This window comes from Scardinius erythrophthalmus (assembly GCF_964197995.2).
Source record: "Scardinius erythrophthalmus genome assembly, chromosome: 5".
NCBI lineage: Eukaryota > Metazoa > Chordata > Actinopteri > Cypriniformes > Leuciscidae > Scardinius > Scardinius erythrophthalmus.
Window position 1 is genome coordinate 11485270 of NC_138225.1, and position 21538 is coordinate 11506807.

The following is a 21538-nucleotide window of genomic DNA, read 5'->3' on the forward strand; positions in this document are numbered from 1 at the left end:
ACACACGCATTTAAGCAATATCTACGAACATATCTTTCCGTGATGTTACAATGAAACTATGTGGATGTCAAAACCGATCACGACGAAAGCACCCCCCCTTACACTACATTTAGAAATCATTGCAATGAATGAACAAGAACAAAAATGTCCACTAAACAGGCAGTATATGTAGCAGTCTCTAACTAAGTCTAGCAATGAGTATGTTATGGCATACACATTTTAAGACAATACTGTTTTGCTGAACTAATTTCACATGTGAAATCTCAACAGAAATGACCGATCATGATCATCTAGCATTTTAAGACCCCCCCAAAATGCACACTTCTAAATGCTAAATCTCTAAATTAAGAAATCAGAGAAATAGTTAGGTCTACAGTCAAACCACGGGCCTTGTGGTCATTTAACTGTCATAAAACTTATTAAGAGTGAACCAGTGTTTAACGAAATACCCCGTGGGAGGAAAAAATCCTCGCAAACTTACGTGAAAACGAAGAATAAAGTAGTGGATCCCACCAGAAGAGTGGCGGCAGTGGACACCGGGATGTATTTGGTGGGTTTAAATCTTTTTCCAACGCTGTTGGGCATTCTGTAAATCCCACATTCCTCGTTTATTTGATCCCTATCGTTAGATGCACGCAAACACAAACACAAATCCTGCACCGTTCAGCGCGAGCCGGCTAAACGCGTATTCGCTCCGTCACATTCACCGTTAAATCGTGATCCTTAGAATACGCGATCGGGAATACGAGCCTGAAAATCCCACCCAGCTCAATTCAGCCCACTGCTGAGGTCACTGCAATGCTTGAGGTGGAGCCTCCGCTACGCAAATAGAGGAGGCGACAGACACGCGCGCGCTCCATCAGTTGGGCCTTTATTACGCGTCTTGGATAAGCAGCGTAAAAAGAGACTTGGGCTTTTGCTAATGATGGAGAAATCAAACACTTGAGTTGACACACGCCAGTTCTAAAGGGATATCATCCACATGAAGCCCTTGTTGTTTTAAATCAGCTTAATGTAACATCAAAACATATGGCAGTATTAAGAGATTGAGTTTGGATACAGAGCGCAGTGCCCACTGCAAAAACGAACTTTCAATGTGTTTGTGATCGAGTTTGTGGTTCCCGTCTGACCTCTGGTGGCAGATTTGAAGAATGGTCTGTTGCCCGTCTTGATTTCGTGTATTTTAGCTTGGGTGCTGCAAAAATGTTAGTAACAGAAGCAGAGTAATGTGATTGTTCACTATTACTGTTTTTATGATTTTACATCTTTATCTTGTCTTTACTCATTATTTTTTATTCAATGATTGTTGTCACTTCCTTCCATTGTGCATTATTATCATTGTTCAGCCAATAAATTCAACAAACGTTCACATTGCATAATGAAAATAAATAAATGAATGTAAGGTAATGAATATACCAGCTTATGGACACTGAGTGTTTCGTGAATAGCTAAAAATATTAAGAGCACCATAGGCTAATAGTGCACAATCACCATTGCTCTTCTTGTAACTTTAGCCTACAGCTACTTAATCATTGTGCAGCCAAAATACTGGACAAATAACAACGTTCACGTTAAATAATGAAATAAATAAAAGAATGAATGTAACTAAAATAATTTGTATATGTGACAGTCTGGAAGCCTCGTAGCTCAGGTCACCTGAACACATATTTTTAGCCTATGTTAAGCATGTATCTTTAAAACCTTTTCTAAAGTTATTTGATATGTTAAGTTTTATAAAGTGAAAACCAATGTCAATATCTTTTGTTGAAGTACCTTCCATACTGATAAGAAAGTGCTCGAGCAGCCTGCTATATCTGTCGAAAATAGTTCTTTTTTTTAATATTCAAAGTTTTCTTCTTCATCGTTCAACTGTGTAGCAAATGTATTCATTGTCTGAAGTATGTATAGTAGTGCTCTTTCATAAAATAACTAAAGTGGAAAGGAAAAAAATTTGAGGCAGAATTAGGGATGAGAAAGAAACCCAGTCTGCTCAATGTAAGTTATGAATTGATAACACACACTGGGGGGAAAACTGTCTTCAATGACAAGCAAAGATTGAACTTAATTTCATCCATCAGTTAAGTAGGCCTAAGTGCAGTGTAAATGAACGGTATCTGTTGAGAAATGTATGAGTGGAAAAACAATCATGAATTGTAAAAAAAAACAAGAAAAAAAAACATCCATCTATTTAGGCCTATCTATCTGTCTGTCTGTCTGTGTTACAACCCCATTCAGACTCTCAGTCAACCCAATTCAGACTCTCAGTCAACCCGGGTCCCTGGGTTGACTGAGAGTCTGAATGGGGTTGGAACACAGACAGAAAGAACTAGATTATTTTGGGAACACAATGGCATAGTTTAACAAACAGGGCTTAGATTAAGACAGGATTAGGCCTATTAGGATATACAAGTAGTTTTTATAAACATGCCTTAGACAAAAAAACAACAACATTGGTCTGCATCTTGAGACAAAGCAATGGCAGTGATATATTTTAAGATATGTCAATGCAAGTTACTTAGTTTTAACAACTCAAACATGAATTTTAGTCTTAATCATTGCCTGGGGATAGCCTACTTTCATTAAGAACATTAACTAATATTTGCCTACACCATACATTACTTAAAAGATTCTTAGGTATACATTTAGATTTGAATGAATAAAAATGTCATGAAAATATAGGTTCTATGGGGTTCATCGATCCGCTAGTTAAACGTCGCTCTACGGCGATTCAAGATTTTATTTTTATCTTTAAAAGACTTTTATTTTGGAATCTCTTCAACACGAGTAGAGTAGACCGGATATCCACGCTGATGGAGCTGATGCCTTGAGCTGGAGCTATTAAACATCTGTTGAAAGATTCAGTCAAGAGGTGACAATTTTATCACTTGGTTTTTAATTTGAATTATTTTCATACTGTGCTGTTTAAATGAACGAAGCTATTTGTTATTTAAACGCAAGAAATCTAACTTTTTTTCTTAGTTTCGGTCGCATTTGTGGTTGTCTGGCTCATTTCTAGTAACAGTCAACAAAAGTGTGACGTTAATGTCTGTCTTTTACTAAAATCATTTGCAGCTAATGAAAACTGCTGTTGTTTGGTCGTGTTGTCTTTAGTAAATATACCGAGCTCACTAACACGGGCAGCATTAGCCAGCTCGCTAATACTATAGCCATCTAGTCATCTCATAATTAAAAATGAAATTACAAAAACTAAAATTAAATGTTACTCTTCTTTTGACAATCTATACAGTGGCAAAATATGTTTATGGTGTTGTCAACCGTCTCACTGGTGTTGGATCTCTGACAAATTAGCCTGTCAACATCTATAGAAAGTAAACCAGTCAATCAAAATAATAACAACTCTAAATTCTTAGGCCAGATGATTAAGGCTTATGTGCATAAACCAGCACTAATAATCTTTTAAACCACCATTTAACTCTAGGCAAATCATTTACAGTTCAGACAAAGTAAACGAGTACATGTCTTTGTACTGTATGTTTTATCAGGAGGTACACCCATTGGCTATTTTCTTCAGGGCAGGTGAAATGGCCTGTGCTAAAGTGCCTTTAGATGAACTGCATGTGACTCAGCCCTTTGGACCACAAGGCAAAGAACGCACTCTACCAGCACTGGTGAGTGAATATTTCACTTTACATTTATGTCCTTCGTAATTAACTAGAGTAGACTTGATCCAACACTATAGTCCAGTTCTTCTATGAACAATTTGAATGATGATGCCACCTGAATCTCTCCCACAAGCACCCTGATCGTAAAGAAGAGAGATGTTTCTTAACCTTTAAGCCCCCACCTGAGGATGGCACACCTGCATTAGTGGAGGAGTTCCTGGAACATGCTCAGTTCATCTCAGAGGATCTGGAGTGGCTGCTGGCTTTACCCCACGACAAGTTCTGGTGTCAGGTCGGAATCTCTAAAATACAAGTTGTACAAGTCAAAATGTTAGTAATGAAGGTTTTGGTATAGCCCAATAGAATAATAATATTGTTGTTTTTGGACACTTACATTATTTAGCCAGGTAGCTGTCAATGGTGTTTCTTTTTTATTCTTTCTCCCTTTAGGTGGTATTTGATGAGTCATTACAGAGGTGCTTGGACTCTTATTTGAGGCACGCTCCCCGCAGTTTGGACCCGTCTGGTATCTCGTCCAGTCCAGCTGTAGCCGACATGCAGAGGAACGTTCATCGCTCTGTGTTCATGGTCTTCCTCAGGATGGCTACGCACAAAGAGTCTAAGGTGAACATAAACTGTTTTATTACATAAATTATATTGCACAACTAACTATATTATTTAATTGTTGTACTGTGTGGTTTTGGGCAGGCAATAAGTCCTAGATGCATAAAAATAAAACTGTAACGTGAAATTGTTTTCTACAATATATTTTAAAGTGTAATTCATTCATGCGGTGGTAAAGCTGAATTTTCAGCATCATTACTCCAAGTATTCAGTATCACATGATCCTTCAGAAATCATTCTAATATGCTGATTTGGTTCTCAAGAAATGTTTCTTCATATTATTATTAATATAAATGATTGTGGAAACAGTAAAAAAAAAAATTATGAAGGATTCTTTGTTGAATAGAAAGTTCAAAAGAACAGCATTTATTTTATTATTTTTTTGTAACATTATAAAAGTCTTTTACTTTCAATGAAAATAAAACATCTTACTGACCCCAAACTCTTAAACAGTAATGTAAATGTGTACTGTAATATTTGGCATTCAGTGGGATTCAAAATTGAAAATATTGTTTTATTTTCTTCCTCAGGAGAACTTCATTACCCCCGCAGTGTTTGCAGAGATCATTTACAACAACTACTTATTTGACATTCCCAAAATTCTGGATCTGTGTGTGCTGTTTGGGAAAGGAAATTCCCAACTGGTACATAAAATGATCGGTACTAGTAATCTTATTGTACATATTTATAATTAGAAAAATGCATGAACTCACCTGATTTTTTTACCACTCATGCTTGTTTCAACGTGTAAAACAAAAAATTCCCAATTTCCCCCTTTTCCAGAGAACATTTTTACTCAGCAGCCCAGTTATTACGGAGACCTAGATGAGACTGTACCTTCAATCATCCAGGTATTTCATGTGACACAATAAACATTTCTAAATGCTTTGATTTGTCAGGGTCTGCTGAACTTCCTAAAATGTGTGCATGTATATTCTAGGTGTTTGACTCAATATTACAGAAGTGTGGTATTCAGTCAGGGGATCAACCCCTCAAACTGAATGCAAACAGATGTCTAACTGCCATGACCATGCCAGAGGAGGTAACCAAAACACATTTTTCTTGAACGGTTTCACAAATACTGACTCTACCTTTAATTCAGGGTTTCTCAAACTTGGTCCTGGAGGGCCACTGTCCTGCGCAGTTTAGCTCCAACCCTGATCAAACACACCAAGCTGTGAGTTTCTAGTGATCCTGAAGACATTGATTAGCTTGCTCAAGTGTGTTTGATCAGGGTTGGAGCTAAACTCTGCAGGACAGCAGCCCTCCAGGACCGAGTTTGAGAAACCCTGCTTTAATTCAAAGAAATAATATGCTTATATTTAAATATTATTATGTTTATGTCTCATAGGAGCTTGCAGACTTGGTGTTGTACATGTGTGATACCTGCACTACTGTCCACTCTTTCCTGGACATCTTCCCTGAGGCTTGTTCTACCTTCAAACAACACAACTTTCTTAACAGGTGTCACAAATACATCCACATCCACATCCACAGTCTAACTATAATTCACAGTGTCCTCAAAGGCAGAAATTCATTCCTGATATTTCTGATACAAAAATAATAAACAGAGCATCTCTAAATGTAGATTATCGTCATTCTATGAGACGGTAGTTCCAGACCTGGAAAAGGCAGTGAAGAAGAGGAATTTTAATAAAAGGTAAGAATGGCAAACTTGACTGATGTGTTATCTTACAAACCTAGACTCTCTTTTGTTTTAAATGTAACTCTGCTCTTGCCTGAGCTGCTGCTGACATGGCACTAAAATCTGTACTACTACTACTACTACTACTACTACTCTTGTGAATTTGTAAAGATAAGTTAAATAAGTTGCAATCTGTCTCAGTTTACAGGAGAACATGTGGAGACAAGTATCTCATTCCAGAAAGAAAATGGTGGAGATTGCTCACCTGCTGCTCCAACACTCGTGTTTACAGCCCATACTGGAGGGGTGAGGGAAAAAATACATGCTTTTAAACCTCATTAGATTAGGCAAACACAAGAATGAATACCAAATATCCTTGATCCTATCATTTTCACAGCTCTGAAAACGTGGCATCCTTTGTAGAAGATCTTCTACAGAACTTCACAGCTTTCCTTCAAGAGAAAAGGTAAATTATATAGAAATTTCTCACCAAGTGTTTGGTTTAGGGGTGTAACAGTTCAAATTATTCACGGTTCGGTTTGTATCACAGTTTTAGGGTCATGGTTTCGATACGGTTTGGTATGTGCTATGTAGGGGAAATAAATAAATACAATAGAGCAAAGACACAAATAAAAAGCTTTTTCATTTTTTTTGGTAGATTTAACTAGATTTCAGGTACAGAAATTGAATAAAGTAATCAAATGTAAAATAACATTGCATATTTTACTGTATAAATTAAATATGAATCCTCATTAAAGTTACAAAAGCTATTCAATCAAGAGCAGTGAGTGACTTATTTGTCTTTTGTTGGTTGATCAACACTAAAACACAGACAGCAGGAATATTAGGCTGTTGTCACTTTAAGACATAATGCACTGATACAGTACACTGAGACTGTACACATGCATTGTCTTACTCAACTGTTTATTCACTGAACTCTATTTTATTTGTTGTTAATTTCAACAAACCATATCATATATGCGTCGTCAGATTTGAGATTAACCACGGTGCAAGTGGGTGGAGAATGGTACGGTTTGATTTTCTTCTGAGAACTGGTACACCCTTGTTGTTTTATATGTAATCTATCATAGCCGACAACTAATTTCAATTGCATTCTCATTGCACTGTTTGTCTATTTATCTTTCAGATTTCTGGCAGATTATGATGAACAGTTCCCTATAGTGGATGACATCAGTCTCCTTCAGCAGGCCTTCCCTCTTTTGTATCCTTTTCTATGGTCACTGTATAGAACACTGTGTGCTGATTTTGAAAGTAACGAAAGGGAAAGCATTCTGGCATCTTTCAGGCTTCTGCTTGAGAGAAGACGACCTCAATGATTCCTGAAATAACCTGTCCCAATTTCGAATCGTTTTCCTACACCCTTGATAAATATTGATGCACTGATACCAAAGCTAGTGCTCATTTCCTCCAATACTTACCATGTATATACAATGTTCACTTCATTAACGTTGCCATGCAAAGAAACACTGGTAGCAGAAGCAGATTGTTAAATGTCAGAGAGATTATTGCAGCATAAACAATGTCTATGCCATCAATTCAGTGCCAGTTTAACCTGTTGTGCAAGTAAAGAGAGAACCACAAAGCACATTCTGCCTGACTTGCCTTTAAATCTTGTCTTTACTTTTTCTGTCACGGAGAATCAGAATAATACATCTTTCCCTACTTTTTCAAACTACTTTCTATGATTTTCTGCTATTCTCCTTGATCTTCCCACTCAGAGACGACACCAGGACATCTTACCTGTTGCAGGGTGTAGATTCCGCCTGGGAGTTTGTGGGGAAAAAGAGAAGCTTCCCCTCTGCAATCTCAACAGCCAATCACAGTGCAGGAGCCAAGAGCAAGACCGGCAGAGATTTAGAAGCTTCCCAGCAGGAAGGAGCAGGAGTCAGAGAGGAGTTGAGAGGAGCGGAAGCTATGACTGACACTCCTCGTAAGGGTGACAACGTGAGTTCATTAGCTGCTAAAAAATTCTACAACATTGTTGAAAATACATTTTAAGCACCCACTGGTGAAATAAAAAGCATTTTTTTTCTTTTTCTTTTTTCTTTTCTGGGGCCTATAGGGGCCAGTGTGCACATTGAGTGCTGGAGAACTGGAGTCTCTGCTGACCCATATCCGAGAGCTGCTTCCAGACTTGGGAGATGGATTCATACTGGCATGTTTGGAGGAGTACGGCTACAATTCGGAACTTGTCATAAACAACATCCTGGAAGATAAACTGTCACCTTCTCTTGACAAACTGGACAGGGCAATGGCCAGGTAAAGTCCAACTGAAGTGTCGTGCATAAAAAAATAGTAACCCTTACAGTAAGGTCACATTAGTTAATGCATTAAATAACAATGAGCAATACATTTGTTGCAGTATTAATTCATTTTTGTTAACGTTAGTAAAAAAAAAAAAAAACTGTTCATTGTTAATTCACATTAGCTTAGGTCCATTAAATAATTGATAACTTTTGATTTTAATAATGTATTACTAAATGTTGAAATTAGCATTAACTAAGCTAAATAAGAAGTGCTTTTCATTGTTAGATCATGTAGACTAATGTAGTTAACTAATGTAACCTTATTGTAAAGGGTTACCCAAGGATTTATGGTTCAGCTAAGGTCCACTTCATTGTTATTTATTGGCTCTGTAATGTTGCCTTGTAGGCCTGTGAAGAAGGAGCTTCCCCCAGTTTTGAGCACAAGGTCAAATGTGTTTAACGATGACGAGTTTGACGTGTTCAACCGTGACCGATTGGACATGAGTCGCATATGGAAAGGCCGGAGGTAGGTTCTGAGAGCCCGTGTTGAAACTTAAAATTCTGTAACAACTGTTGCCACTTCAAAAAACATTATCCCAACCTGCCCTGCAGTTACTCTGTGATTTTTACTCTGTTTAGTCAAACTATCCAATAAAAAATAGTCTTTGACAAGTACAGTGTAAACTGACATCAGAGTAGGCATAAAGTGAACTTATGGAATATTCAGCTCAAGCTGTAAAAGCTGGTTTGTGTCAGCTAGAAAGTAAAATCTCTGCGTATTTCAGACAGGGGGAGAGTGTACGTGCCACACTCGATGACAAGCAGCACATAGAAGAGCAGAGAGAGAGATATCAAGCCTACCAGACAGTGGTGGATGAGATTCCCTTAACGAATGATCCCTCTGGAGACCATGATAATGCTTTCGGCTTGGATGATTATGACGACGAATATGACGACACGTATGATATCAACCAAATAGGAGCAAATGATCTGGATGAAGAAGATGAACTGTTGAACCGCAGGTATGAGCTGTGACCAGTGTACATAATAACAATCCTTTTCCACTTTTGCTTGCATTTACCATTGTAGATATTGAGAGGAATGCATCCCCCTCCAATGTTCAGATTCAAAGGTTTTCAAACAGAAAAACTCATCTCTGCTCCGAGTATAATTATTATTAGTCATATTGATATATAATCAAAAACATGCTGGCCAAATTGTGCAGCCCTACAAACAACTCGTCAAACCTGGAGCTTTTTTTCTTTAATCAGTTTATATTACTATATATATCTATATATATATACTACATATATATAACCAAAAAAGTCACAATTTGCAGTTTTGCTAAATTGTGCAGCCCTAATTTATATTGGAATTTTTTTATTTACATTTAAGTTAACATCTATGTATTCACCCTTTAGGCCATTTACTATCCCACAAGTTCTAAGAACAGTCAAAAAGGCTCAGGTGGAAGAAGAAGAGGGAGAAGAAGAGGACACGGTTTGAATTAATCATTTTCTCTTATTTTATATCCATTGTCTTTAAATTCTCCTTTACATAGGTGTTTTGATGTGTGTGATAGATCATATGGTACTTTCAGTACTTGACTTTTTTTCTTTTTCTCTTTTCCTGTTAATTGGAAGTAGACTGATTAGTCATACATTAAAATTCCAGGCTCTCACATATCCATTTTTACAATGATCTTGTCCTATGCCATTTTGATCAGAATGACGTTGTGAAGAAGGATTACTTCGTCCAGGACCCAGCAGTCCTCAGAGAGAGAGCCGAGGCCAGGAGAGCTGCCATGCAAAGCAGGAAAGGGTAAGTTTGACAACGGACTGGCCACGTCCACACAGCAACAGAATACGGTTGTCAGTCCTGTATTTAAATCCTTAATACGGTTACGTTCACACACAGTTTAATTACGGGAGTGACAGCCGCATCCTATTACTGAACTCACACCCGCATTCCCGGAAACATGGATCAGTCAGCCATTAAAGCTACAATATGTAATTTTTTTCACCGCTAGGGGTCGCAAACCTCTTACAATAACAAAGGCGTAGGTTGATGACGTGGATAAGCGGAATTATGGAACTTGTCATCATGACGAAGGATCTAATAATGTTTATGGATGAGTGATGTTTGATGGAAGTTATGGATGAGGAAACATTGTTTTTAACATGACTGTGGTATGAAGCAGGGCGCGATTGCTAATGAGAGACAGACAGATATCAGCGCCACACGCGAGTCCCGCAGATATAAAGGAATAAGGACATTTCATTCTACCGAACTACCCGCAAGTGCTGAATTACTACTCACACAAGTCAGTTTATTTGACGAATGAAACTTGTGAGGTAACACAGCGCTGTTGCACTTGGTCCACACTATCACACTAAACTGCATTTGAGTGTGTTGAAAGTCATAATGTTATTCTATATTTTAGTTTGTCTGTATGAGACTAGCAGTAAGCTAGATCAACATTAGAATAACATACGGATCATATTCGAACATTTCATCATGTTGAGCTATATAACATTGATTAGTTTTATGTACATTTGCGCGTCTCTGTCAAGTCGAAGTTAATCGTGGACGTGGAGCTCTTAGCATCTCGAAAACGCCACGCTGATATTGATCCTCTTTTAGTTCTCCTTTTGTCCCAAAGTCTGCTGGCCATGGTCCACAATGTTTGAACGAAACAACAACAGCGTGAGCGTGCCGCTAGACGTAACGCAGTTGTCCATGTCTGTCGCCATGGTTACTATGGCAGTACGAGCGGAAACCAGGGATAACGCGGATATTACGTTATTGACAAGCGACAAGTGACAGGGACGAGCCATTCTTTAAAACTGGAATTTATCTGAAATTAAAATTCTTTGGGAACTTTTGGGATATTGTAAGTACACAACTGCAGGAAATATATCACACTGTGCAAGTGATTTTGGGATATTTTATTACAAAATTCTTACATAATTGAATCTTATTTGTTTTTTCCTAATAGCTACAGACCGCCACCGGCAAGTCATGTTGTAGGTGGTCCAAGGGGGCGGGGACAGGCGCAGGAGACCGTTTTGGACCGTCGTAGAAAGGAGGCGAACAAGAGCAGAGGAGCCAATCACAGTCGCAGAACGATGGCTGACAGGAAGAGGAACAAGGGCATGATCCCTTCTTAAGACTTTTGAATCAAGAACAGAACATTACACAGTTCTTGGAGAACTGAAAAAGCAGAATGAAGTACCTGAGGTTAATTGTAGCTCTTGTTGGCACATGGAGATGACACTCTGGTCTATTACATAGGCCTATTATTTCTTTCAGATTGAAAATTAGTTCTTGATGAGTTTATTTTCTGAAGTATAAATCAATATAAAAACAGGCTGATTTGGAGTTTGAAGTGCTTAGTAAAATGCACACGGATGTGTGTCTATAAAGGGATCAAGATAATCATATTTAATGTTTTTGATAGTGACAGTCAAAACTATGACAAGAAAACAAAATGTTGTAAGGCAAAGGAGCCATTTCTTTTGCCCTGTAACACAAGTTTATTGAACAGAGGAGAGGTACAAACAGTTATTGCACTGTTAAGTAAAATTCAACAAATAAATAAAGGAACATCAGGTTCGAGAATGTTGCATCTAAAATAAATTGCTACAAAAGACGCAGAACATTACACTATTAAAGCAAAAATGGAGCTCAAAAGATCCTGTTCCAGTTCTCTAAAGGTTCAGAAAGCGATTAAGACTTGACATAAGAGCAGTCCTTTGAGAATCCTTCCCACTTGAGGTTGTACAGACTGGCTGCAAAGTCCGATTTCAAACACATGAATGAGACTGTGCCAAAGGCTGTGAGCGTTAGTCCCTCTGGAAGAGAGTGATGTCCTTTTTCTTACATAGACTTTGAACAGGCAATGTTCTCTTGCCATGTAGAGCAGCATATTTCTACTTGCTAAGATAAATTCAAAGCATTTTGTAACAGAAAGCCTATTTAAGAATGCTTTTGAAATAAAACGTAAACCATAGGAAGATAAAACATGAATAAATACTGTTCTTAATAAGACTGTCTCTTTGTAGTTCCTCTTGTGTAAGTGTTTTTTTTTTTTTTTTAAGTAATGGTTGTTTACCTGTCTAGCAGATGCCCTCCTGAGATAGTGTGATAGCTGGGATGGGGAAAATTCCTCAGATTTGGCATAAGTATAGATTGTGATTTAATGATTGGCTGCCTTGAGATTCCTTATTCCTATATCTTTAAGTACATTTACATGCGCAGATATAATTTAACTACAGTCTGTCCAAGTAAACGTGACAATGCATACTCAAATATTAAAAGGATTAAATACACGTATTTCGAGGGATGTGCAAACTTGTGCAAACATGCTGAATGAAGCTGAGCTATAACTGCCTTTTTATTTGATCAAAAATACAAAACCATAATATTGTAAAAAAAATACAATATTGAAAAAAAATTTTGTTTTATATATATATACACATACACATATTTATTAAATTATTTTTTTCCTATAATGGCAAGAATTACTTTAGTCTTCTGTATCACATGATCCTTCAGAAATCAATATTGAAACCAGTTTTGATGCTAAATATTTTTCAGTAAACATATTCTTTTTTTTAAGGATTCTTTGATGAATTGAAAGTTGAAAAGAACTATCTTTTGGAACATTATAAATGTTTTACTGTCACTTTTGATCAATATAATGCATCCTTGCTGAATAAAAGTATTGATTTCTTTCAATAACAACAAAAACCTTTTGAAAGGTAATGTAGGTTTGTTAGTCTAACAAAGCAAAAACATGACTGGCATTTCAGTCAGACTAAAGCATTTACATGACATTTAAAAAGACAATTTGAAACTCTAAAACTGAACTTCTAAAATGCATGTAAATGTACTTAATAGTCCCTTATAAATCATCTTTAAAAGTGACACTAACATAGAGAAAGTCGCTCTGTGCAGCAAGGCGGCACAGGGCATCCTTGCAGCTCTTTGTATGGAATACAGATACTCCTTTCATGTATCTTTCATTTCACTGGGTAGTTTAGAGTAACAGAATTGATTAACATGCCCCATTTCCACTGAATTGGTGCTAGTGCTGGAGCTGGGGGTTTAGCTGTCAAAGCCAAACAATGGCACTACAATGGTACTACATTATGGAGCCCCATACTTGACATGCATTGGGAAAAAAACAAGATTTCATGGTCATGTATTAAGTATTCGTTCCCACAACAATTTTTTCTCCATTGTTTTAGGTAATTATTAGGCAAATCATAAAATGTTGTAAATCGTAACCACAGTTTACAGATTTTTTCCCTCATTTTAGTTTAGTTAAAGAGGCTATATGCAACTTTTTCCAAAAAAAAAACGTAACAATAGCCTTTTTTTTACCATTTATGACTCAAACATCTCCTGATGAGCATACTGACACCTTGTCAGCTCACAGTGGGTGCACCTATAAGCCTGTATCCTATTTTTCCTATTTTCTGTCGGGTCGGATTTTTCGCGCGCTGTCTGCGGATGTGACGTCAAGCGCGTTCATGTTAAACGTTTCAGATCACTCTGCCACCACCGCTAGTCAGCAAACAAACTTAGTTTCTCAAACAATATATGTATTTGACTGTTCTTACCTCTGTAAACATAATGTTGACTTCTTTGCAGCGGATGACTTGTGAAGTGTGCACGTACTAGAGCGAGCAGAAAGGAAGAGCAGTTCCGTTTTTTGGCCACAGGTGTCAGTCGCGAGTTTAAATTTCAAAAGCTGCATATAGCCTCTTTAAATCACGGCCGCAATATCTTTTTTTTTTTGCATGTAATGTATGAGCCTCCGGCCTGCATTATGTCTCTGCTTACAATTCAAAACAGAAACATTTTATATGGTCTCAAAAGATGTCAAGACCACAACTTCTAGGTTAGGACCAGCTTCAGGCAAGAACTGCATCCTTTTTTTGGGGGGTGGGAAAGGGTGGAACAAGACTAGCCCTGGTATCATGTCACATGATTTCTCCTTAATTTGAAGAGATCTGAATCATTACTTTTGTTTTTTGCTGTGCACATGACTTCACAATCTGTGTATCTGTAAACTGCTGAGCCGGTTCAACAAATGTAACTTGAGTACTCAACTGTGCGCAAAAGAAGTGATCCCGTGTACAAGAACCAACCTTCTCAAGTGGTCTGACCAAAGATCAGGAACTAGTCCTGACTCTTGGGGTCTCTTGAAAGAACTCAAGGTATATAGTCTTTGGAAAGGTCAAAGATCATTACCATGGAGGAATCCTGACCTTACAGTACAGAGGAGGGATTTAGTTGCCATGAAAAGTCTGAATCAGTCAATCCAATTCCACTATTTCCTAGTCCAGAATCCATCCTGGTCCAGTTCAATAAAAATTACCTGGGAGGAAGAGAATGAGAACAGGAAGAGTTCAGATCAAATACCAGGGGTGCAAACACATGTATGGTCAAAAAAGAGAGAGGTAATCGAAGCCCTCGTCCCGCGGCAAATATCCAGATACTACATTGCCACCATCCCCAACCCACCCCTATAGGCACATATGAAATTTAGAAAAACTATCTTGCACTTCTTCTTCTTGCTTTCCTGAAAACAATTTCACCTGATGATTTGAATAGCTCTTTTTGTAAAGAATTAATAATTCTAGGATGATTGGGGTAATTGTGTAGGGTAGGCCTAGCATCTGCATAGAAACTAATAAACAAAATACAAATATAAATACAATAAAACACAAATACACAAGAAATAAAGCAGTTCTTTATGTTTTTCAGGTAAATTAACTGTATTAAGTATTAATACAGTTTATCGTTTGACAAAACGTGATTTTTCTCTTTCTCTTTTGTTGTTTGATTAACTTTGGTGACACAAACAGCTGCAGGTATATTGGGTGCTGTCCCTTTAAGACGAATGCACGTATCTAATACCGGTAATGACACGCATCCGTTTTATTTTGACTGCGTTTACGGGGAAACTCGTTGAGACGGACACTGGCTTATTTTTTCGTGCACATGTCTGTTCAAACACAAATAGATAAGAAAGAAAAGGGAATTCGGTGTTCACGAACTTCACGTGCTGTCTGCGACTGCGTGGCTCTGTGCGCCGACAGACCATCTATATTTGGATGTTCAACATAATATATATAGCCTGATACAGCAAAGACAACGTCGGCAGTATTGACGGCAAAATACTATAGGCTACAGAATATTTCGTTCTGTAGGCCTATTGACGGGGCAATATTTGAAAGTCGATAATTAGGCCTATTTTTTAAAGTACAATTATATGCATTTGTCAAAACCGAGAGACTTTCAAGCATCAAAATGTAATTTATTAATATGTATTCGCGCCTTCTATTTTGTCTGAAAACTTCCAACACTCTTGCGTGTCGCGTGAAAAATAGGCGTCGGTTGCGGTTCTAGTTCTAGCACGCGGTTTCGGCACTCGAGAAGTGTGTGTGTCACACAGGCATTGTGCTCTAACAAGCTCTAACCAGTTAACATGAGAGCCGACATAAATACGGGCACGCCAAGCAGAGAGAAATGTGATGCAGTGGCAGATCCAGAGTGAGACAGAAACACTAGTGGTTCACGCTTGCGCACATATAGGCTACTTAAGTTACTGCTGGTTTGGCGCGCAGTGTTCTGATTCGCTTATTTCCTATTTACTTGTTGGTGGACGCAATCCAGAATTACTGCTGGTTAAACTATAACCAGACCCCCCATACCATCCCATCAAAAAAAAACTCTTCGGATCTGCACGATTCACACAAGTCACCCAAACTGACGTGAAAAAAGCGGGAGGCGCCGAAAAGCGCGCTGTTTGCACCCCTGAAATACAGTTTGCATGGAGCAAAAATATATAGATAGATGAGCAAGTAATAATTGTTTTTCTCACCAAAAACGCCACGTTTGCAGAGAGGGCATGTCTGCTGGAGGAGTAGCCAGGGATCCACACAATCTCTGTGGAACTCATGGAGGCACGGTAACACCCTCAAACACTAAAACACACCCAAATAGAGCAGAGATCAAATATATATATAATAGTCATTATATCAAGAATAATGACTCTACAGAGAAAAAGCATAAGGATGGGTAGAATATCTGTCACCTGGTTGTTGTTGTATTGCTCCAGACAAACTGCACAACTGTCCGTCTCCACCGGCTGAGTTTGTGTTTGGTCACACCTCACTTTGGGCTGCCGGTATGTCCTTGTCTTCAATGCTGATAATCTCTTTAAAATGTCTTGCTTTATGTTTGACTGTAAGACAAACAGTATATTTTATTATTATTATAAACCGTGTACAGTGTATAGACTACTGTTCAAAAGTTTGGGGTTAATTTTGGTAAGATTTTTTTTTAAGATTTAAAAAAAAAAGTCACTTATGCTCACCAAGGCTGCATTTATTGATTCAAATATAGTAAAAGTGTAATATTTTGAAATATTATTGCAATTTAAAATAACTTAATATCATTTTGATATTTTATGTAAGTGTGATGGCAAAGCTGAATCATCTAAATCATTCTAATATGCTGATTTGGTGCTCAAGAAACATTTCTAATTATTATCAAGGTTGAAAACAATTGTGGTGCTAATCATTTTTGTGGAAACCATAATCAAATATTTTCAGGGTTCTTTGATAAATGGAAAGTAAAAAAAAAAAAAAAAACTATTTTTTTTTTTATTGAAATCTATTGTAACATTATAAATGTCTTTACTGTAACTTTTGACCAAATTAATGCATCCTTGCTGAATCAAATTATTTAACACTTTTGAATGGAAGAATAATTTTCCCTCTCAGCCTCTACTTAACGCTGCTTCATCTTAACAGTTAGTAACATTGGGCTCGGTTTCACAGACTAGGCTCAGATTAAGCCAGGCTTAGGCCTTCAATTAAGACATTTAAGTAGCTTTTATAAACATTATTAGTGTAAGTGCAAGTTACTTTCAATTAAGACAGCTCAAACGTGCATTTTAGTCTGGGACTAGGCTTAAGCCTTGTCTGTGAAACCGGGCATTAGGTTTTAAATCAAAATCTTTCTAACTTCAGAATGAATCTGTCACAAAAAAAGCGTTCACCTCTAAATCATCATTAAACTGGTTGTCCTGGTACTGCCAGCGTGCTTGAACTATGACCCCTGTGGAGAGGACAAGGGCCACCAGAACGACAGTGTTCCAAAGCTGCTGGAGATATTTCTAGGCAGATGGACAAAAAGAAAGGAATTGTTCCTTGCTGACCAATAAAGGTGACATGTAGTATTAAGAAACATAAGATGATTATATACATGACAGCGCTGAAACCTTTTGAGCTGTAAGTAGAGCTGCACAATTCTGGATAAATTGAGAATCACAATTTTTTTATTTTTTTTTTAAATAGAAATCACGATTCTGAATAGAACTAAACAAAATAGCATGTAATTTACAAGAGGTTATGACAAAATGTTAATTGCTGCAGTCTATTTAAAAATGTTTAATTGATTTGAATCAATGACATACATTTTTGACAATCATTTCTTGGCCTTTACTGGTAACAGTGTAATTGATACAATCTTTATTTGACGGGTCAAGTTACTTTCAAAGAGTAATTTATTCTATTTTGTTTCATCTATAATATCCCAGTACTTCTGTGATCATTTTGAATTATAATTTTTGAAGCTGTTTCAAACCTATACATGACAACTGCTCTCTCTGGCTCAACAGCAGCACTAAAGCAGATTCAAATGCTTGCTGTGATCTTACTTGTCAAAGGTTTAATAGACATAGCAGAATCGTTGTCATTTAGGAATAAGATTGCATGGGTGTATGAATTGAAATCGCGATCTATTAACAATTAATCATGCAGCTCTAGCTGTAAAGCTATGAGAGTACCCTGGACGATATGAGATGTCTTAATAACACTCATACCTGGACCTGAGAGTTGGTCTCTCCAGTGCAGATGACCCCCTGCCATTCCCCGTACAACCCTCCTCTTGAACGGCCACAGCTGGACCACAGGGTCAAGGTGGCCCCCTTTGACACCGCATATAGAAATATCACACGCCTACACTAATGAATCATAACAAGCATGAAACTATGCAGCACATGAGCTTATTATCAGTAAAGTCTTACCAGGCTATCCTGTAGAAAAGTCTTATAAGTGATTTTGGCTGTTGCATGAAGGCCCCTAATAAAAAAAATTATATAAAGAAAAAAAGACATTTTTAAATCCAGTATATTGTTTATTCCGAAGAATACCGATAATTGAATGACTGAAGATTACCTGAGGAGTGCTCCAATGAGCTTAGTGACATTTTCTGATGTCTGAATGACAATGATTGGCTTTGAGAGGACCTGAGAGAGATCCATCTGTAGAAGAACAGTTTTTTTTTTTTTTCATATTTATCTAATAACCATTATCCCATAAAATAAAAGTTTATGGAACAGAACAGCAAAGCCCTCACCTCTCTGACGGTATTCTGGTTTAAAGCCAGTATGATCAAAGCCGACGCACCAAAAACAAGAGCACGCTTCATCTATTGAGGAGACAGCTGTCAGTTCCTTGTCATCATGCTTCAGTCTTCACAATGACAGTTTTAAATACCTTATTGACCACAGAGGCAGCAAATGACTCCTGGTTGCTGTTGCTGGAAACTGCGCCTTCCTCCATCTGGACAGGAACCACTCCAATCCACGGGTTCTGATCGTTCCCATCACTGCTTTCACTGTTGCTTTCAAGAGCTTCATCTTTTATCTGCATAAACAAAAAGAAGCATGCCACTGATGTTTAAGACAATGGGCAAAGCATGTCCTACAAACTTTACTTATGATTAGTTTAAAAAAAAAGCAATATCTGCACTTTAATCAAAAAAATCAATTGAAGAGGATGATCACTAGAATGTCTTTTTATTTTATTTATTTTTATATTAAGAAAATGATATATCATTTTAAGCAGTTGTGCTTATATTTTCCCAATTTATTTATTCATAGAAGCAATATTTAAAATAATATTAATAAAACTTACATATAAAAAATGTTTTCTGTTTTCTTTAACATTTTAAGGATATACTGACTCCATATTGGTTATATTAGCTGTATGTTTAATTTATGTATTATACTGTATAATAATACATAAATTAAACATACAGCTAATGTAACCAATATGGCGTCATACTATTAATATACCAATGTATATTAAGCAGAAGAGAAAGTGTTAAGCAAATACAATAAAAAATGCATGTTCTATTTTAAAGACAGAAAGCAATAAACCCACATTCAAAACAGTGAAATTAAATTAAATGGTAGTGTATATAATTTTAGCAGTTTAGCAAAATACAAAACAATTGTTATTCTATTTTCTCAATTAAGTCATTTATAGAACTTAAAGGAACACTCCACCGTTTTTTGAAATAGGGCTTATTCACCTGCTTTCCTACATTTAGATAGGTGGGCAAATGCATTTTTGTCTCAGTGCATGCATTGTTTTAGTTTGACAGGGTCGGCGCTAGCTTAGCTTAGCATAATGAATGGAATCCTTTGTTGCCAGCTAGCATGTCCTGAGTAAAAGTGATATAAACAATACAAAAAAACACCTAATTACTTCTTGTGGCTTGCGTATTCACAACAAGTATAAATAGCGATGCAGATTAACACTAGGCGATTTCCTATGCAGATATTGACTTATATATTAAGGACTATATTAGGGGGAAGCACAGGCGAAGCACTGCTACTTGGGCGTGATATCTCTGCGCCCAAGTAGCAGTGCTTCGCCTGTGCTTCCCCGTAATATAGTCCCAAGTCAATATCTGCATAGGAAATCACCTAGTGTTAATCTGCATCGCTATTTGTACTTGTTGTGAATACGCAGGCCACAAGAAGTAATTAGGTGTTTTTTTGTATTGTTTATATCACTTTTACTCAGGACATGCTAGCTGGCAACAAAGGATTCCATTCATTATGCTAAGCTAAGCTAGCGCCGACCCTGTCAAACTAAAACAATGCATGCACTGAGACAAAAATGCATTTGCCCACCTATCTAAATGTAGGAAAGAAGGTGAATAAGCCCTATTTCAAAAAACGGTGGAGTGTTCCTTTAATGCTATGTTGCCATTTTTTGTAATATGTAATATAAGATTTATGTCAATATTTATAAGATTTGACATATAATCACAGTGCTGACCCAACACACGAGAAAAGTGTTACAGCAATGGCAAGAAACACATTCAGAATACAGTGAAAATAATTTCCAATATCAAGCACTGATAACTTACTAATATGAGGTCTCCTTTGAGCTCATGTTTCTTTTTGCTGTGGTTTTCCATGGGGTCGTTCTCCAGACTCCCCTTGACCACCTCACCCTGAAAAACATCCTGATGCTCTTCCAGAAACACCTCTACAAATGCTACCTGTTCGCTAGAAACTAGCGGGCAAAGCCACAACGAGCACAACACAGAAAGACAAGCGAATGCGCCCATGGCTCCCTGTCAGTTGATGTTATATGTCATAGCAAGTCATAGACTGAAAGTTAGAGCCATACTGACAGGACAGGTCCGCTCTGTCACCTCCTCCTGATGTAAATAAATAATTTGAGTGGAGTTCTTCTTCTACGGTTCCCTATTTCCTGCCTGCACTTGTGAAAGAGAAACTAGCTAGAACGGCATATGTTGGTGGTAAATGTATTAAGTCCGCGAGGGGGCGCTGTGGGGTCCAATCATTCATCATGACGCATCAAGCTCCGCCCATTTCACGTACCGATTTGTAACCGCATTCTTTGTATTTCGATTTCTATTTCTGTACTGCATATCTTCGCCTCAGCCGTTATGAAAAGATGTGTGCTCGCCACCCAGTGGTAAACTGTATTTTTTTGTTGTGCTTTATCATGAGCTATATGATAATTTACACTCATAATAGTTACATTAGAAATTACATGAAATTTTACTGTCAATCCTTGTTTTCTACCTACTTGTCAATCCTTTCTATCTATCTATCCATCTATCTATCTATCTATCTATCTATCTATCTATCTATCTATCTATCTATCTATCTATCTATCTATCTATCTATCTATCTATCTATCTATCTATCTATAAACAAGGATATATGTGTGTGTGTGTGTGTGTGTGTGTGTGTGTGTGTGTGTGTGTGTGTGTGTGTGTGTGTATTTATATAAACTAAATTTTTGTCAAGAAACATAAAGTAGTTTTAATCAACTGTGCTAAATTATGAACTGTCTGTGAACTGCAGAAACGTCAAAATGTAACAATGGGGATAGATAGATAGATAGATAGATAGATAGATAGATAGATAGATAGATAGATAGATAGATAGATAGATAGATAGATAGATAGATAGATAGATAGATAGATAGAAATGATTGACAAGTAGATAGATAGATAGATAGATA

General features: G+C 37.2%; 3 protein-coding genes across 6 annotated transcripts in view; 1 reads left to right on the top strand and 2 right to left on the bottom strand.

Annotated features, from left to right (window-relative positions):
- zdhhc8b (zDHHC palmitoyltransferase 8b) overlaps positions 1-761 on the bottom strand; it is a 67627-nt gene extending 66866 nt beyond the window's left edge. Inside the window, exon 1 of the mRNA XM_081366371.1 lies at positions 482-761. Coding sequence (XP_081222497.1) covers positions 482-585 — 104 coding nt within the window. The 5' untranslated portion in view covers positions 586-761. The remainder of the gene's footprint in view (positions 1-481) is intronic.
- Positions 762-2777: 2016 nt separating this feature from the next.
- Positions 2778-12218, top strand: ascc2 (activating signal cointegrator 1 complex subunit 2). 3 transcript variants are annotated; one of them, XM_081366474.1, is made up of 19 exons: positions 2778-2869; positions 3504-3629; positions 3757-3915; positions 4074-4247; positions 4778-4907; positions 5031-5098; positions 5188-5289; positions 5599-5711; positions 5836-5907; positions 6094-6198; positions 6290-6358; positions 7040-7114; positions 7632-7857; positions 7976-8172; positions 8566-8685; positions 8945-9181; positions 9581-9659; positions 9886-9980; positions 11158-12218. In XM_081366474.1, exons 2-19 carry the CDS (start codon positions 3543-3545, stop codon positions 11327-11329), a joined length of 2280 nt encoding a protein of 759 aa, XP_081222600.1. In that variant the 5' UTR covers positions 2778-2869; positions 3504-3542; the 3' UTR covers positions 11330-12218. The 3 variants fall into 3 exon arrangements, with proteins under 3 accessions (XP_081222600.1, XP_081222601.1, XP_081222602.1); XM_081366475.1 differs by having other exon boundaries at positions 3533-3629; XM_081366476.1 differs by having other exon boundaries at positions 2792-2869; positions 3757-3953.
- A 1262-nt stretch (positions 12219-13480) lies between these two features.
- On the bottom strand, positions 13481-20769 carry rnf215 (ring finger protein 215). Of its 2 annotated transcripts, XM_081366478.1 has the most exons (10): positions 20406-20757; positions 18740-18889; positions 18600-18671; positions 18419-18504; positions 18268-18322; positions 18064-18168; positions 17239-17355; positions 16270-16419; positions 16057-16159; positions 13481-14547 (listed from the first exon to the last, which is right to left on the bottom strand). In XM_081366478.1, the coding sequence occupies exons 1-10, from the start codon at positions 20607-20609 to the stop codon at positions 14534-14536; spliced, it is 1056 nt and encodes a 351-aa protein (XP_081222604.1). In that variant the 5' UTR covers positions 20610-20757; the 3' UTR covers positions 13481-14533. The 2 variants fall into 2 exon arrangements, with proteins under 2 accessions (XP_081222604.1, XP_081222605.1); XM_081366479.1 differs by lacking the exon at positions 18064-18168 and having other exon boundaries at positions 20406-20769.
- Positions 20770-21538: the final 769 nt, after the last annotated feature.